Source organism: Mustela nigripes, chromosome 3 (assembly GCF_022355385.1).
Source record: "Mustela nigripes isolate SB6536 chromosome 3, MUSNIG.SB6536, whole genome shotgun sequence".
Lineage (NCBI taxonomy): Eukaryota > Metazoa > Chordata > Mammalia > Carnivora > Mustelidae > Mustela > Mustela nigripes.
In genome coordinates, this window is record NC_081559.1 from 127,873,056 (window position 1) to 127,892,202 (window position 19,147).

A 19,147-nucleotide genomic window follows, 5' to 3' on the forward strand; every position below is an offset into this window, starting at 1 on the left:
AAAAGGAGACAAAATAATTTCTTGAAATCACGTACTTGCTCTCGACAACTCTTAACAGTTTCATAACAGATTTGTTTAAAATAGTATCTGATGATACTTAAACTGTCACATGCTGACTCAAATCTGACAGGTCTGACACCTGAAGTACGTTGTTTTCTGGCTTACAAGACAGCTTAAGTCCAGAATTTCCCCTTGTGGATTTCCCAGAATATGAATTTGGTTAATAGATAAACTCCTCCCCCAAAGGTAGAAACGCATAGGAAACAAGGAGTTAAACAAAGTTCCATTGGTTTCTTTGCTACCGGACTTTTTCAAAGGTTTTAATTAACTCGAAAGATGCGTCCCCGTACTTCCTAAGAGAGGGCTGAGTGTGCAGTGGTTAAGTTGGAATCCTGTTTTGTAGGGGAAGACGCTTCAGAATTAATATTCTGCCGTGCTTACTCTGGGAAACGCGGATTTAACTGATCCCTTTCTTCAGCCATGACAGAGATGCTCCCACCACTGGATTTTTACATTTGTTCCCTTTGCCTGAAATACTAGCCCCGGGCAGCCACTCGGCTGGTTTCCCACATAGGCCTTGGCTTTACTCTCAGGTTACTTTCTCAGAAGGGCTTGTTCTGACCTTTTAAAATTCAGGAACTTTGGTCAACATTCCCCAGCCTTCTTCCCTGTTTGATTTCCAATGGAGCACCTTCTAGTTTGTATTGTGGTGGTGTTGATTACTCTGTCTCCCTCCCAGCTAGAAAGGAAGATCCTTAAAGGAAGGGACCTTCACAATCCCCACATTCAAGGGACATTTCTCAGCCTTCATGTTACTCAGCCTCTCAGAAGAATTTGACACCACTGAATGCTTTGTCAACCATGAAAATATTGAGGTAGTTTGAAAATGCTCCTTGGCCTCCAGGACGTGGCCATCTTTCCTCCCTGACTGGCCACACTTCACACACCGATCCTAGGTTCTCCTCATGTTTCTGGCTTCTAAACTAGACAATACTGAGGGCCCAGTGTTTGCTTCATCTTCACTCTCTTCCTGGGTAACCTGACAAAATTCCTGGTTCTATTTTTTTTTTTTAAGATTATTTTATTTGAGAGAGAGAGAATGAGCAGGAGGAGCAGACAGTCTTAAGCAGACTCTGTGCTGAGCACAGAGCCTGATGTGGTGCTTGATCTCAAGACCCTGAAGTCATGACCTGAGACAAAACCAAAAGTCGGTCGCTTAACTGATTGCGCCACCCAGGCACCCCCAAATTCACAGTTTTAAATATCATCTACAAGCTGGTAACTCCCAAGTCCTGTCCAGAGCTCAGAGGTCCCCTACCTTTCATTGTTAATGTCTGAGCTTGTCAGAGCAGGATAAGCTATGCTGTGTCTAATTTTACTAACAAAACTAAAGTTTTTCTTTCTCATTTCCACAAAATGCTTTACTGCTGTCCCTGGTTAGGCAGCCCTCCTGGACTTGGATCTCACCTCCAATATGTGGCTTCCTGCACTGTGGGGTCCCCTTATCTTCTAGACCCCAGAGCCCTTCACTTCCAGCCATGTGGAAAAGAGAGAAAGATCATGCAAGATTCACAGCTATTTTATGTTTGGGACTGAAAGTAGTGGATCTTCCCTCTACTCCATTCCATACTCCAGAAATAGTCCTATGTGTCACCTCGTAAAAAGGGGGCTGGGAAATGTAGGTTAGCCGGGATCCCAGGCAGAGGAGACCAAGCTACTGATGAGCTGTACCAACTCCATTACAAGAAGAAAGAAGGAGTACCACCAATTATATAAATTCCCTAAGCCTGTCCCGACAGAACCCTAGCACTGTTTATTTTATTGGTATATTTATTTTAATTGGCATTATTGGTAGTTTTTTAAAATTAAAATTTAATTTAATTATAACTCCAGTACAGTTAACATACATTGTTATATTAGTTTCAGGTGTACGATATAGTGATTCAACACTTCCACACATCACCCAATGCTCATCACAACAAGCGTATTTCTTCCTCTTTTTGAAAAAAAGGAAGAGCAAGAGAAGGAACACAAGCAGGGGGAGTGGGAGAGGGAAAAGCAGACTTCCCGCCGAGCAGGGAGCCCGATGTGGGCCTCGATTCCGGGACCCTGGGATCATGGCCTAAAGCTGAAGGCAGATGCTTAACGACTGAGCCACCCAGTCACCCCAACAAGTGCGTTTCTTAATCTCCATCACGTATTTCACCCATCCCCCACCCCCACCCCTCGCCACCTCCCCTCTTGGTTCCTTCATTATAGTTAAGAGTCTGTTTAAGAGTCAGTTCATTCACTACAGTTAAGAGTCTATTTCTTGGTTCGTCTCTCTCTCTCTTTTCCCTTGCTTGTTTGTTTTGTTTCTTAAATTCCACATGTGATTGAAATGAATTGGCATTTGTCTTTCTTTGACTGACATTTCTCTCACTCTTTAGCTCCATCCATGTCATTATAAATGGCAAGATTTCGTGGAGTTTTTTATGGCTGAGTAATATTCCACTATGTATATATATATGTACATATATATTCATCTTCTTTATTCATTCATCAATAAGACACTTGGGTTGTTTCCATAACTTGGCTGTTTTCAATAGTATTTCAATAGACATCAGGGTGCATGTAGCCTCTTGAATTAGTGTTTTTGTATTTGGGGGGTAAATAGCCATTCATATGATTACTAGATCATAGGGTAGTTCTCTTTTTAATGTTTTGAGGAAACTACAAACTGTGTTTTAGAGTGGATGAACCAGTTTGCTTCAGTGCAAGAGGGCTGTTTTTTCTCCACATGCTCATCAACACTTGTTGTTCCTTGTGTTTTTGATTTTAGCTATTTTGGCAGGTGTCATCAGTAGTTTTTGATATGGAGAAGTTTTTGATATGTGTACTTAGTGATTGGAAAATGGAATGTGCACCAATATAAGAAAATTTTTACCTGATTCAAATTTCCTGCCGAATAAGATCATTTTAAAATGAATATATCTATGCTATAAAAAGTACAAGGTTCCCCAATAAGGCAGGATCAATATGAGGATATTCAGATTCATCTTTAAAACTTCTAGAGTCCTTTTTAAGATATTGTTCATTCTGTTCTAATAACAGCAGAATCAATTTCACTGATCTGATTAATCTTACCCAAATTAGTAAACATATGCATCTTTAAAACCCACATGAAGATAGTCAGCAGTCAAAATTTTGCTGATGTAAAGAGTTTAAATGAGCCTATAGCAGAGAAATAAAAGCTTTGATCATAAGAATGGACAGGTCTGGATTCAAATTCATTCAATCTCTTACTTGATGTGTGAACTTGGCAAAGCACTTAACTACTCTAAGTAAGGAAGGCTATGCTTCCTCATCTATAAAATTGGTACACTATGATACATAATATAATACACTTGTAATACCTACATAATATTGTCAAAAGTGTTATATGAGTTAACGTATATAAAAGCTCTTGGTAGATGCTCAATGCCCGATTCTTAGCTATTAAATTACCTTTATTGATTTTAGTGTTTTCTCCTAAATGTTACTTATTAAGACTTTAACATTTTATTATCCTTGCTTATTGCAACCTTAGTTACAAAGCAAAGACATTTGTGTGGTTAAAGGCTTACCATTAGCTGAAAACTTTGCTTTGAATGATTTCTGTGTCATTTCCGCTATGCTTCTTTCTCTAAGAGACACCATGATTTTTGTGAGTTCAAGTACTAAATGGCAGGTAGAATCATGTGAAAAATACTGTATCTTCTGTCATTGATTTCCTATGCAAATCAGTGATTCAAGCAACCTGGGTTTCTCCATGAATTGGCTTTTAAATAATGAACAACAATAATCTGTTTACCACTTAGAGACCCTGAGGGAAACTTGAAGATGAAGTATTGTGTACCTACCACAATGTATTTGCTACTTAATAGTCAGATATAGACCCTTTCAAAGTTCACTGTGGTTAGAGAAGCTGGAAGTAATTTTTATGGCAAATTAAGTTCCCATTGCTAGAGCTCAATGCTGCAGACTCAAGAGTGACTGTGCTGATAAAAGACCTCAACGTGAGACAGGAATCCATCAGAATCCTAGAGGAGAACATAGGCAGTAATCTCTTCGATATCAGCCACAGCAAGTTCTTTCAAGATATGTCTCTAAAGGCAAAGGAAACAAAAGCGAAAATAAACTTTTGGGACTTCACCAAAATCAAAAGCTTCTGCACAGCAAAGGAAACAGTCAAAAAAACAAAGAGGCAACCCACGGAATGGGAGAAGATATTTGCAAATGACAGGACAGACAAAAGGTTGATATCCAGGATCTATAATGAACTCCTCAAACTCAACACACACGAAATAGGCAAACATATCAAAAAATGGGAAGAAGATATGAACAGACACTTCTCCAATCAAGACATACAAATGGCTATCAGACACATGAAAAAATGTTCATCATCACTAGCCCTCAGGGAGATTCAAATTAAAACCGCCTTGAGATATCACCTTACACCAGTTAGAATGGCCAAAATTAACAAAACAGGAAACAACATGTGTTGGAAAGGATGTGGAGAAAGGGGAACCCTCTTACACTGTTGGTGGGAATGCAAGTTGGTGCAGCCTCTTTGGAGAACAGTGTGGAGATTCCTCAAGAAATTAAAAATAGAGCTTCCCTATGACCCTGCAATTGCACTCCTGGGTATTTACCCCAAGGATACAGATGTCGTGAAAGAAGGGCCATCTGTACCCCAATGTTTATAGCAGCAATGGCTACAGTCGCCAAACTGTGGAAAGAACCAAGATGCCCTTCAACGGACGAATGGATAAGGAAGATGTGGTCCATATACACTATGGAGTATTATACCTCCATCAAAAAGGATGAATACCCAAGTTTTGGAGCAACATGGACAGGACTGGAAGAGATTATGCTGAGTGAAATAAGTCAAGCAGAGAGAGTCAATTATCATATGGTTTCACTTATTTGTGGAGCATAACAAATATCATGGAGGACAAGGGGTGTTAGAGAGGAGAAGGGAGTTGGGGTAAATTGGAAGGGGAGGTGAATCACGAGAGACTATGGACTCTGAAAAACAATCTGAGGGGTTTGAAGGGGCGGGGGGTGGGAGGTTGGGGTACCAGGTGGTGGGTATTATAGAGGGCACGGATTGCATGGAGCACTGGGTGTGGTGAAAAAATAATGAATACTGTTTTTCTGAAAATAAATAATTTGGAAAAAAAAAATAAAGAGTGACTGTGCTGGGTGGGCTTGCATTCCGCTCCTTCCCTCCTCTGGCAGGAGTCATCCTCATCTCTTTGCTCATCTTGCTTGGGCAGCAATGAGATTGCCAGAGCCAAAGAAGGATGCAGTCCTCCTATGTGGAAAACTCTATTAAGTAGGAAGGTAAAAAAAAAAAAAAATTGGTGATTTTCTTGGTTTTCTTATTACTAAAGGCTTTCCTATGAGGCACAAGATGAAACCAGTGGAGTCAAAATATTCTTTGAATTTACAGTCACACTTTATGTTTTCTTGGCAAAAATTTGACAGGTACGCACTACAAAATGGTTTTTGAGGCATTTTCCTTTTCCTTCCATCCTTCCTTCTCTTCTTTCTTCTTTCCTTCTTTCCCTCCCTCCTTCTCTTATGTTTTTGTGTTTTAAAATAGAGATCATCCGTAGGTTTATTCTTAGAACACAGTGATGCTAAGTAAAATGTAGGAACTCCTGGTGGCAAATACAGTCTTGAAGACCCTCAAACATAGTCACATACATTTTCTGTTAGCTCTTTTATATAATCTTTTGTATCAGCCTCTGCAGGACATCCAGCCTTCCCCTGATATTCACTCTGACTATCTGAGCTGTTTATTAGTTCTGCTTTGAGAAAGAACACAAAACCTAAACTTCAAATTCTGTGTCTTCTCCTAAAAGAATTGTCATTTTCCTGTCTCTTCCAATGGACCACAAACTGGCTGAACACAAGAAGTGTGTCTCCTATATCCCTGCACCCCTGCACCTTTTACTGAAAAGAAGGGCCTGATAACTACTTGTGGAACTGTTGAACAGAACTGAAGATGAAAGAGATCATCCAGGCATATTGGTTAGGTTGCAGCCAGGAAAGGTTCTGAGCTTGATCTGCTGTCAGGTCGGTTTGAAAGAAGGCCAGCTTCACTTACTATGGTTAGGAGAATTGCTAGTCCTCTCCAGGACAGGACCTGCAGATAAAACTTTATTCTCTAGCCTGTCCTGATCCAAACTTGCATTAAGAAAACCCAAGCCCTCCCTAACCTCAAGAGAAAACCAGGTCGGTACAGCCTCTCAGAAGTCAACAATGACTTCTAGGAGCACGTATTGGGAAAAAGTCCACAGCCAGCAGCCTTGCTAATAAGTATGTTCTCTCCTCTCTCATGCTTGCTACTGATATACAGAAAGCATTTGGTGTATAACTGCTAAGGTCTGAGCTCTCCATTTCCTCGCAAATAGGTGGATATGTGACTTTCACACTACCACGTGGTATAATAAAAACCCATCAGCATGAAATATAGCATTTTTAGGAGGCTCTCTTGCATCAGTGAAGCCCATTTATGCTGCTGAAAATGTTTTTCTCTGTCCGCTTTGATGTGGGAAATGAGTGTCATTAGTAGGACATGCATAAACTGAATACATTAAAGCCAACTTCACATTTCTGTCTTGATGTTGCCTGCAGACCTACATACATGAGGTTATATGAATGAGTGGATACCATCTGCCAAGGTCCTGAAAACCACTCAGAGCTGCTAAAGGGAAGGAGGCAGAAGGTCTGAGAGACAGCTTGTGGTCTCATCCTTTCCTTTTTGTTCTTTCCATTTGGTTCTTGAGGACTCTCAATAGATGCGGGCGAGTGGGGTCATTTATTTGTGAATTAAAGTGGTCCTGTTCTACTTTTCACAGAAGGGCAGCAGAAGAGACGAGAAAGGTTGAGAGTTTGAGAGGGCTGTCCTCATGAGCAAAGTTCCCCAGGCTTTGCAGGACAAAGTGATTTTGAGGTCAGATGGGTTTTGAGCCCTGTTATGAAGTATGCTCGCCTGCAGGCATTACAAATCTTAGAAAATGGCACTAGTAAGTGCTTCATTATCCAGCAGGAAACTCGGCCAACTGCCACCAGGAACATCTGTATCTGATTGTCAAAGAAAGAGGGAGGAAATAGTTTCTCCTCTGTCATGTTGCTCTTAAATCCCAGTCAATCTCCAGAAAAGGCAGCCGAGTGAGGCTTGAATAGTGCCAATATGAAAATGAAGTGCAAACGAAGCACCCATTAAAAAATACATTCCTAGTGGATTGCAAGAATCACTGAACACTGTCCAGGACCCCTGCGGAAAATAAAGAAGAGCCCCTTAGACTGTCCTGCGATGTATCTTGTGCCTTATAATTTTCTTCAACATTTTTTTGTTTAACATTTCATGTAAGGCAGAAAAGATCATCCTTAGAAATGCCTATACTATACTTTATAATGGCTCCTTCCACTTGGGAGAGTTTTGAAATGTTCACAATAATCACATTCTTTAATTTTAATTTTAAATTTTTAAAGATTTTATTTGTTTATTTGACAGAGAGAGACAGCAAGAGAGGGAACACAAGTAGGGGGAGTAGGCGAGGGAAAAGCAGGCTTCCCGCTGAGCAGGGAGCTGGACTCTGGGCTCAACCTCTGGACTCTGGGTTCATGACCTGAGCCAAAGGCAGACACTTAATGATTGAGCTACCCAGGCACCCCAACATTCTTTAATTTTTATTTTGGAATAATTGTAGATTCACATGCAGGTTTAAGAGATAATACAGAGAGATCCCATAGAGTCTTTATTGAGTTTGCCCCACTGGTAGTGTCTTGCAAAATTATACAGCAATATCACAACCAGGATATTGACATTGATACAGTCAAGATACAGAACATTTTGATCTTCACAAGGATTGCTCATGTTATCTCTTTTTTCCATACCCATTTCCTTTAACCCTCACCTACTCCTTCACCCCTGGTAACCCCTAATCTGTTGTTTCTATAAACCTGTCATTTCAAGAATGTTATAGAAATGAATTATACAGTATGTAACCTTTCGGGATGGGCTTTTTCACATAGCAAAAATTCTCCATAGATTTATCCAGATTATTGTGTATATCAGTAATTCTTCCTTTTACTTACTAAGTAGTGTTCTATGGTTTGAATGCACTAATTCGTTTAACCATTCACTCATTGAAGATCTATGTTATTTCCAGTTTGGGGCTATTACAGATACATCTGCTATAAACTTCCATGTGCCAGTTTTTGTGTGGACTAAGTTTTTACTTTTCTGGGATAAATGTTCCAGAGTGCACTTACTGGGTCATATGGTAGTTTTATGTTTAGGGTTTCAGAAAACTGCCAAAGTGTTTTCCAGAGTGACTATTACCATTTTACATTCCTACAATGTGGAAGTGATCTAGTTTCTCCACATCTTAGCCAGCATTTGGTGTTTTTATTTTTAAAAGACATTCTGATAGATTTATATTGTGATATCTCATTGAATTTGCATTTCAATAATGGTTAATGATATGGAACTACTTTTCATGGGCTTCTTTGACATCTGTATATTTCCTTGAGTAAAATGTCCCTTCATGCTTTTTGCCCATATTTTAATTGCACTGTTTGCCTTTTTGCTGTTGAGATTGAGCCTTATTATATATACTAGATATTATCTCTTTGTGAGATAAGTCGTTTGCAAATATTTTGTCCCACTCTGTAGCTTCTCTTTTCAGCTGTTTCACATGAACTTTTATAGAGCAAGAGTTTTAATTTTGACAATATCCAATTTATTATTATTTTCATTTTATGGATCATGCTTTTGGAGTCAAGTCTAAAAGCTCTGTCTAGTCTAGTCTAGTCCTAAAGACTGTCCCCAATATTTTTCCAAGACTGTATAGTTTTATGTTTTACATTTAATCCCATGATGAATTTTCAGTTAAGTTCTGTATGAGATGTGTAGGTTAAGTCAGGTTCATTTATTTTGCCTATGGAAGTCCAGTTTCTCCAGCACTGTTTGTTGAATAGCTTTCTTCCTCTTGTGAAATGCTTTTGTATTTTAGTCAAAAATCAGTTGGGCATATTTGTGTGGATCTATTTCTGAGTTCTCTATTCTGCTTCAATGACCCATGCATTTTTCCCTCCCCCAATACCACACAGTCTTGATTATGACAGCTATAATAAGCCTTGAATTTGGTAGAATGATTTCTTCCACTCTATTCTTCTTTTCAAAATTGTTTTAGCTATGTTAAGTTCTATGCCTTTCCATATAAATTTTAGAATGTTTCTGTTGATGTCTATAGAAAAAAAAATCTCACTTGGCTTTTGATAGATAATGCAGATAGATCTGTCTATCAATTTGAGGGGAACTGACGTATTTAGTAGGTTTACTTTCAATTCACAACATAATAGGTCTCTTCATTTATTCAAATCTTTGACTTCTTTCATCAGCATTGTGTAGTTTTCAGCATACAAATCATGGATATGTTTTGTCAGATTTACACTTAAGTATTTAATTTTTGGAGCAATTGTAAATAGTAATGCATTTTTAAAATTTTGGCATCTTTCTGTTTATTGTTAGTACCTAAAAATACAATTTGTACCTTGCAATGTTAATGAACTCATTAGTTATAGGAGGATTGGTTTCTGGCTTTTTAAAAATAGATTCCTTGGGATTTTTTATGTAGATAATCATATTATGTGCAAGTAAGGGTCCTATTTTTCCAAGAGTTTTGATCATGAATGGTTGTTGAATTTTGTCAAATTCTTTTTCTACATCACTTGATAGGATCATGTGATTTTTTTCCTCTTCGGCCTGTTAAAACAATGGATTACTGTTGTAAAGGCAACTGGGATTTGTTTTAATCAGGTATGATAAGACACAGAGACATGGAAATGACTGTCATGAAAGGAAAAATTCATTGTATTCACAGATCACTAGAAGCAAAGGCATGGCAAACCATGATGGGAGGGGCACAAGAAGACTTCTAGTTAGTCAGGAGGCAGAGGGAGTGAGAAGAAAACTGTGGCAAGAGTCTTAAGTGTGATATTCATAGGAAGAAATGAGCAAGGCCGGGAAAAAGAGCTAAGCAGGTTTAGTATTTAGGCTAGTTTGAATAATTTCAGTGGGTTCCTGAATTTAGGAGCTGTCTTTAGTTGGCTAGTACCTGACCATGGGGATGATTAGGTCAGAAGAACAGTGGCCCTGAGTCAGAGTCTGATAAAGGAGGCAGTTGGGGGTACGGGTTGTGCATTGGCTAGTTTGCATATGAAAGGAGTGTTTCCTGCCAAGCCTCATCCTCTAAGAATCAGCCAAAAGGAAGTTCCTTTCTCATCCCGAAGTCCCAAGATGTCAAGGTAGCAAATATAGGAACTAGAAACATGGTTAATTAATCAATTAATTGATTTTAAAACACAGAACCAGCCTTGCGTCCTGGGAATAAACCGCACTGATCATAGTGATGTAGGAAAGATGTTAGGGTTTGAAGCTGAAGGCCAAGAAAAAATTCTTGAGACATCTTTGGTGCAAAAGGTGGTTTTTATTAAAGCAAGAGGACAGGGCCCATGGGCAGAAAGAGCTGCCCTGGGGATATGAGGAATGGCCTATTATATACTTTCAAGTAGGGAGAGGGTTAGGGATAGGGTAAGTCTCTAAGGAATTTGGAAGCAAGGTTTCCAGGACCTTGAGGGGGGTAGCTATTGTTCTGAAAAGGTCATTTATTACCATCTAATAAAACCTTAGTCACGAGACCCTTCAGATATATATCAGTAGGTCACATGCTTGGGGGATGATTGCCAGCAAGTATCTTGGGGGTAGATATAAAGGAAATTTCCAAAATAATTTTTATATGTTAAAGTAGATTTACAGGATCCTGTGGGTCAGGCTAAGATGGCCTTTTTCCCTTAGCAAAGTATTAACATTGAGGCAGCTGAATTCATAGGGGACTCTCACTCTGCCTGTTTCAAGGACCTGGCAATGGGCTATGGATAGTAAGGGAATTTAATTTTCTTTTGTCTCTGTTTCCCACATCAATAGTGTATAATTCTTTTCATATATTGTCAGTTTCTGTATGCTAATATTTTGTTAGGGATTTTTGCAATGATATTAATGAAGGATATTGGTCTGCAATTTATTTTTTGGTACTCTTTTTGTTTTGGTTTGGTATCAGGGTGATCCCAGCTTCATAAATGAATCGGAAAGTGTTACCTTTTCCTCTATTTACGGGAAGAGATTGTATAGAATTGGTGCTAGCTCTGAAAGTTCAGTAGAATCTTCCAGTGAAACTATCTGAACCCAGTGATTTACTTTCAAAATTACAAATGTCATGATTTTCTTAATAGTGAAGGACTATTCAAATTACCTGTTTCGTATTGGGTGAGTTGTGGTAGTTTGTGTTTTCTGAGGAATGGGTCTTTATTCTCAGTTGTCATGTATATGTGTGTATAATTGCTTGTAGTATTCCTTGATTTTCCTTTTAATGTCTGCAAAGTCTGTAGCAGTATCTGCTCTTTGGTTCCTGATCTTGGTTATTTGTGATATTTCTGTGATTTTATTTCTGTGTCAGTCTTACTAAAAGTTTGTTTATCTTACTGACCTTTTCAAAGAGTCAGCTCTTTGTTTCATTGATTTTATTTTTTCTTTTTTCAATACCAGTGATTTCTGCTCTTTGCTATTTCCCTTCTTCTCCTTGATTTGACTTTAGTTTGTTCTTCTACATTCTTAAGGTGGGGGCTTTAATTTATTGATTTAAGATTTTTTCTTCTTTTTGTATATATGTGTTTAATGCTATAAATTTCCCTGTCAACACTGCGTTAGCTGTGTTTCACAAATTTTGATACATTGTATTTTCATTTCCCTTCAGTTCCATGCATTTTTAAATTTCCTTTGAGACTTCTTCTTTGACCCATCCATGAATTATTTAAACATGTGTTCTCTAGTTTCCAAGTGCTTGAAAATTTTCCTGTTATCTTTCTGTTATTAATTTCCAGTTCAATTCCATATGGACAGAGAATATACTCTGTCTGGTTTCACTTCTTTTAAGACTGTTGTGGTTTTTTTATGTCCCAGGTATGGTCTGTCTTGATATATATTCGATGGTTACTTAAAAAGTCAGCGTATTCTGCTGCTATTGAATGGAACATTTTACACGTATCAATCAGATCCTGTTTATTAATGGCATTATTGAGTTCTTTGGTATGCTCACTGATTTTTCTGTCTGAAAGTGTATCAATTGTTGAAAGACGGATGTTGAATTTGCCAGTATTTGAGGATTTGTCTTTCTTCTTTCAGTTCTATCAGTGTTTACTTCATATATTTTGCAGCCTACATAGCTATCTTTGAGGTGAGTTTCTTACAGACAGCATATGCAGACACACACACATCACACACTGTATGTTTCTAATTCTGTCTGCCAATCCCTGCCTTTTAAATGCTGTTTTCAGACCATTTAAATTTAAGTGAATTATTGATTTGTTAGGGCTTAAGTCTGCCATTTTATTTTATCTTTTCTGTTTGTTCTCTCTGTTTTGAATTTCTATTTTTCCTTTTTTTCCTTCCATGGAGTTGCTTGCACTTTTGTTAGCATTCTATTTTTACTTATCTATGGTGTTATTGAGTATATCTCACTGTACGGCTTTTTTAGTGATTGCTCTGGGAATAACACAATACATTTATAATACCACAGTCTTTTGATGTTGATATTTTATCAAGTGAAGTATAGAAACCTTAGTTCCCTTTACATCCTTTTCCTCCCCAAATTATAATATAATTTTTATATATGTTTCCCCTATACACATTTTGAACCCCATTAGACAGGGTCATGATCTTTCCTTTGACTTAGAAAACTTAAGAGGAGAAGAAAAGTCTATTATATTTACCTATATTTTTGGTTGCTGTATTCTTCCTTCCTTCCTTTCCAATGACCCAAGGTTTTTTCATCATTTCCTTTCTCTTGAGGAGCACTTCCTTAAACCATTCTTTTAGGGAAGGTCTGCTGTCAACAAATTTACTTGGTTTTCCTTCATATGAGAATTTCTTGATTTCCCGTACATTCCTGAAGGATATTTTTGTTGGACATAGAATTCTAGGTTTATGGTTCTTTGCATTCAGCACCTGAAAAATATCATGTGACTTCCGTCTTGTCTCCATGGCTTCTAATGAGAAATCTACTGTCATTTCATTTGTTTTTCTGCAATAGCCAAGATATTGTTTTTCTATGGCTACCATCACTATTCTGTCTTTAGCTTTTCAAAAATATAGTTATAATGAGTCTTGGCATCAGTTTATTTGAATTCATACTGTTTGGTGTTTGTTTAGCTTCTTCAATCTGTAGGTTTATGTTTCTTCCTACATTTTGGAAACTTTCAGCCATTCTTTTGCGTTCTTTTCCAGCTTCGCCCTCTTACTCCTTTTTTTTTAGTACTCTCATGTCACAAATGCTTAATCTTTTATTATAGGCCCACAGGTCCCTAAGAGTCTGCTTTCTTTAAGGTCTGTTTTCTTTCTGTCGTTTAGATTGGGTAATTTGTATTGTTCTATCTTTCAGTTCACCGACTCTTTCCTCTGACTCCTCCATTCTACTGGTGAGCCCATCTGCTGAATTCCGACTACTTCTTCTTGTTATTATAGTTCGTCAGTTCAAAATTTCAAATTGTGGTTCTCCTTTATATTTTCTATTTCTTTGCTAGCACTTCCTATTTCTTTTCTGAGTTTTTCTATTTTTTTTCATTTGTGTCAAGCATGTTCATAGTTGTTGAAATATTTTTTATGATTGATAATTTAAATCTTTCTCAATTAATTATACATGTCTGTCATTTCGTATAGACCTCATTTTTCATTCAGTTTGAGATTTTTCTAGTTCTTGATATAAAGAGTGATCTTTAAATTTTAACTTGAACATTTCTGTATTATGTTCTGAAGTTCTGGATCTTACATAAACCTTTAGTTTTAGTAGTTGTTGTTGTTGTTTTTTATAACACTCTGGCAAGAAAAGGGGAGTATGCTGTCTCATTACTGCCAGATGGAGGCAGACATCCAGGTTCCTCATTCAACCTCTGGTGACACTCAAAGAAGAGGACCTCCTTGTTACTACTAGGCAGTGACAGGAGTTCTGGCTTCCCACGTGGTCTCCATTGACACTGTGGTGGCAGTGGTTTCAGTATCTCTTGGTTATAGTCAAAAGTCCTGATTGTCCTCACTTCTGACAGCATCCCAGTGGGGAAGGAGAAGGTATCCTCATTATTGGCATGCAGAGGACTGGATGCTACTTAGTAATAAAATCTGAATGCTGGCACAAATGGTCATCTGGTGAGTGGCCACAGCATCATGATATCTCAGGAAGGTTTTGGCAGCTCTGCAGTTCCTATAAGGCACTCTCTCTCGGTTAGTGACAATCAGGGCATTAACAGTTCTTTCCAGGGAGCTGACCCTGATTCTTTAATTAGCTGCAATTCTCAGCTAAAGTGTTACTGCTTCTACCCAGGTACCTTGCACTACTCAGAAAGAATCTAATCACATTCATAATGCTCTATGTTTCTAGTTTACCCTCTTATTTTCCACAATGAAGGCCCATGTGCAATATTTATTCCACTGCTAGATTTATGTATAATAGACTTTCCTCCATCTCCTTCCCTTTCATAGTTGAGTTTGTCCCTGTCCACTGGCTTTTTCAGTTCTTTTAAAAATTATCCTCTATGTTCTGACCTATTCCTTATTTCCCCATCACTCTTTTGGTCACTGGCCCCTCCTCCACTTTTCTCAAGTCAGTGTTATTCTACTTTTTATACTTTATGATATCAGATACTTATCCTACTAACACTTAGATGCTTGAATAGCGATCTCATGTAGGAAACATAACACAAGGATGTAAATACCCTTAATGTGAATATTCAGAGAGCAAATAGGGAATCCTGAACATGAGTGAGTAGAGCTCAGATTTGTAGGTCAGTTGTTGAGCCAGTATTCTAGGTATCAGGGGGTTAGAGAAAGTGCTCTTTGAAAGTGGAGCTGGAATGCCTTGAGGACTAGTTTGGAAGATGCGCTTGCCCTCGTAATTGTGTGCTGAAATATAAAGGTGCAAGGTATGCACTGATGTTTTAGTGAAGAATCGAAGACGCTAAACAAATCATTACTTGATTGCCATTGTCTGTGTCCCTACTACCCCATAAATGCTATATTTGTATCATTTGATACTGTATCACCAGCATCAAGCCATCAAGAAATAGTTATTAAGTCCAATTTTAAAAACGTGATCCCATTTGGGAAGGAAAGAAGGAAAGGAAAGGAAAGGAGAGGAAGGGAAGAAGGAAACAGAGCTTGAGTAATTATTAGTGCTGTCCGCCTGCATTTTTGATCTTTCCCTGACTAGGCTTATCGTAGGATCCCATTTCTTGACCCGTTTGAGGTCAGGCACATGATTGGCCCATATGATAGATGGAGCGTGTCACTTTCTGGTGGCCTCACTTAAGAGCTAAGGTGTGATTCTTTAGCTATGGCAAGTAGCCCTGTTCCAGATGGGCAAGGCTGCATCCCTGGCTGAGAGCAAATCAAGCGTGGCTCCCTGCCAATGAAGCAAGGACATTCTATTCTGCGTGAGCAAGAAATAAATCCTTATGGTTTTAAATGTGAAAAAGCAGGGCTTGTGTGTTATTACAATATAATGTAGCTCATCCTGAGTGATTGAAATTAGTAGGAGTATGTCTTTAGCAGTGAGAATATACATGATTTTTCTTTTGTCTTCCTTGCCTTTTTCTACTTTATAGTTTTTCAAAAAAAATTTGAATCTATTTTTTACTTTTCTAGAGTAGATATTATTTTTACCATAAGCGAATAACCTGGGGAACACATTTTATGATTTGTGTATGTTTATAACTTGAAGTGATATTATATTTTTACTGACAGATGCATGAAATGAAATGACAGAAATTAACACCATTTTCTTGAGCCTAGGGTATGTTTTAGCACATACTCCTTAGTCACAAAGAACTCTGACAGTGTTACACCATCACTGAATCTCAGCCTACCAGCTTGAGGTGGGTCTGCTCCAGGACCTAAGAAGTACATCTCCAGGAGAGTAATGAACCCCTTGGAGTCTTAGGAGATATTTCCCCTTTATCTGTGGTTTGCTTTTCCTGTATCTGTCATTTGCTAATGAGACCAGGCAATATCATCAACAATGACAGACATTGCTTCTTTTTTTTTTCAATTTTTTATTTTTTATAAACATATATTTTTATCCCCAGGGGTACAGGTCTGTGAATCGCCAGGTTTACACACTTCACAGCACTCACCAAAGCACATACCCTCCCCAATGTCCATAACCCCACCCCCCTTCTCCCAACCCCCTCCCCCCAGCAACCCTCAGTTTGTTTTGTGAGATTAAGAGTCACTTAACATTGCTTCTTTTTTTTTTTTTTTTTAAGATTTTATTTATTTGTCAGAGAGAGCGAGCGAGAGCGAGCACAGGCAGACAGAGTGGAAGGCAGAGTCAGACGGAGAAGCAGGCTCCCTGCGGAGCAAGGAGCCCGATATGGGACTCGATCCCAGGACGCTGGGATCATGACCTGAGCCGAAGGCAGCTGCTTAACCAACTGAGCCACCCAGGCGTCCCTTAACATTGCTTCTAAAAGGGTTGTGTTTGCTAATTTTTCCTTCCTTCATTTTTCCCTTGTAACACACACACACACACACACGCACACTTACACACAGTATTATTAATAATGTGGGCAGGCTCATTTGAAAAAAACAGAACATTTTCACGTCATCTTCATTAGACAAGAGGGCTTTTCACTTGAATATTTTGGAGAGAGACCTGATGGAAGTGATCTTGTTTCTACTCTGGCCCAAACCCAGATCTCAGAGGCACAGGATTTTACATGTGTGTATCTGCACATAGTTTCTGGCTGACCTGGATGAGATCAATAAAATCCCATGTCTTCAAGCTGACAGACATGAAACCAGGGTCAACCTAGAGAGAACGAACTGGGTCTCAGCCTTGCGTTTTTACTTTCAACCTCCTCTGACACAAAGAGAAGATGGTTTTGATGTCTTTTGATGATTGAGTTTCCATAGACTAAAATAGGAGTGAGTCTCTAGACACTTTTAAAAAGCTAATATTTTCTTTGAGATTTTGCCTACTGCCTCTAGAGTATTATTCACAACATATTCTTCTACATTACTAACCTAAAAATGTATAACACAATAGGCTGTCAATAGAAATAAAAACCCTCTTGTTGGACCTATTAGAAAAAGATAGTAAAGCCCTGGTTTTATAGAGAAACCCTTTATAGTACTCACCTCGTCTTCTAGAGTCCTTCAGAACCCATGCTTAGTGTGGGATAATGAGTTATATTTCTGAATAACAAGTTCAAAAGGACCAAAAAGAGTGAGGTTTCCGTTTAGCACTTACACCAAGGAAAAACTCCGGTGAGCGATCTTCTCTCTCTCTCTCTTTTTTTTTTAAAGCACCAAAGAATTTTTAGATCCCAAACTACCTCAAAGAGAAAAAACAGCCTTATTAAGAACTTTTATATGTCTAAAACCAGATCAGGCACAGTGAGAGATTATGACACATGGACAAATTAGTATGAAAAGCCTCTCTACTCTTACCTGGCAGTTTCTTTAATTTTTTTAAAATAAAATAATTAAAATAAAAGAATACATGTCCTCCAAAACACAGACTTTTAATCAAATCATCTGGATTTATCTTCAAAATATACAATTCCTTTGTATTCTGTAAAATGTGTAGGTAGGGGCAAAAATAATTTTTAAGTCTTTTAAAATATTGACCATTATGTACACAGTTCAGGTACTTATATTGGGAACTAGGTCTCAGTGTAGAAGATGCCCAGGGATCCTGTAGATTCACAGGGCTCTGAAAAAAAGTTAATAACCCTCTTCCTCGTTACTAAAAAAGACCCAGGCAAGACATTTCATACACCCTCGGGGATCAGCCTGCTGCCTGAAATGTTACCTCAGGCAGCTCAGCTCCTTCTGCTTTCATGTCTTCTTGCTTACATTTTACAAAAATATTTGTTGTGATGAAATTGATTGGCAGTGCACTTGGCAATTCAAACTGAATTAGTTGCTCCTCCTTTTTTAATTCCATTAATTCAGATGAATGCAATGCAATCTGCGGGACCCCTCCATCAAGAAATCGGGTCCTGGGGCTGCAGGACTAGCTTGGACTTCATGGTCAAGGGCCCTGATTTTGTTGATCTAATTAGCATGGAGAAGAGCTTCTCAGTTGTTCTAAAAGATAAGCTTTGTGCTCTGATCTGGATTCTAAAATTGGAAGCATTTGAAAGATTCCTGACAATATACAAAATATATTGATCTGCAGAGAGGAGGCCCGTATTCCCTCAGTTAGGGGCATCAACTAGCCCATCCACTGAACAAATCTCTTTTCCCTGGGCCCTACTCTGTGGGGATGAAAGACGGAGCCAGCTCAGGAATTGGTAGAAACTTTGCCAGCACATACTGTCAGATATTGGTGGATTCCAGAGAGTTCCATCTCTTCAGATTCTTGGAAATCATTTTCCTGTCCCTTCCTATGCCCAGGAAGTTCAGCTGCTATCATGACAATGCCAGCAGAGAGGGTTGTAGCTGGCAGGTAGAGCATGAGGGTAGAGGAGGGAGTGTATGCTCAAGGCTTGCGGGAACTGAAGCTTTGGTTGCCTGATGCATGACACAATTCGGACTCCCTAACTATCTGGGTCACGCACACTTATGTGCCACGTCAGAGGTCGTACCGTTGTGAACTGAGAAAGACACGAGTTGGCACCTTTGCATGATGTTTAAGTTACAGAGTCAGAGGAGAGGAAGGAAGTGAGGGGAATAGAGGAAACATTAGCAGCTAGGAAGGCTGTGTGCTTGTTTGCTTGCTTGCTTATATTAGCTAGTGCTTCCGTCAGAAAGAAGAAATAGGTTGTCCCAGGGCTGCAGTCCTGTGGGCCCAGTCATCTCTGGAATGTGTGCTAATTGGTGTGCATTTCTCTCTTTCTGCCCCAGGACAGCTTTCCTGCCCGCTTCGGAGGAGTCCATTTTGTCAACCAACCCTGGTACATTCATGCCCTGTACACGCTCATCAAGCCATTCCTTAAAGACAAGACCAGGAAGCGGGTAATGAAAACACACACCCAATGGCGGGTTGCTGAGGGG

General features: G+C 38.8%; 1 protein-coding gene across 2 annotated transcripts in view; it reads left to right on the top strand.

The window, feature by feature from the left end:
• Positions 1–19,147, top strand: part of CLVS1 (clavesin 1) — a 179,507-nt gene that overhangs the window by 128,710 nt on the left and 31,650 nt on the right. For both annotated transcript variants that reach the window (XM_059394639.1, XM_059394640.1), the window contains exon 4: positions 18,998–19,108. In XM_059394639.1, coding sequence (XP_059250622.1) covers positions 18,998–19,108 — 111 coding nt within the window. The remainder of the gene's footprint in view (positions 1–18,997; positions 19,109–19,147) is intronic.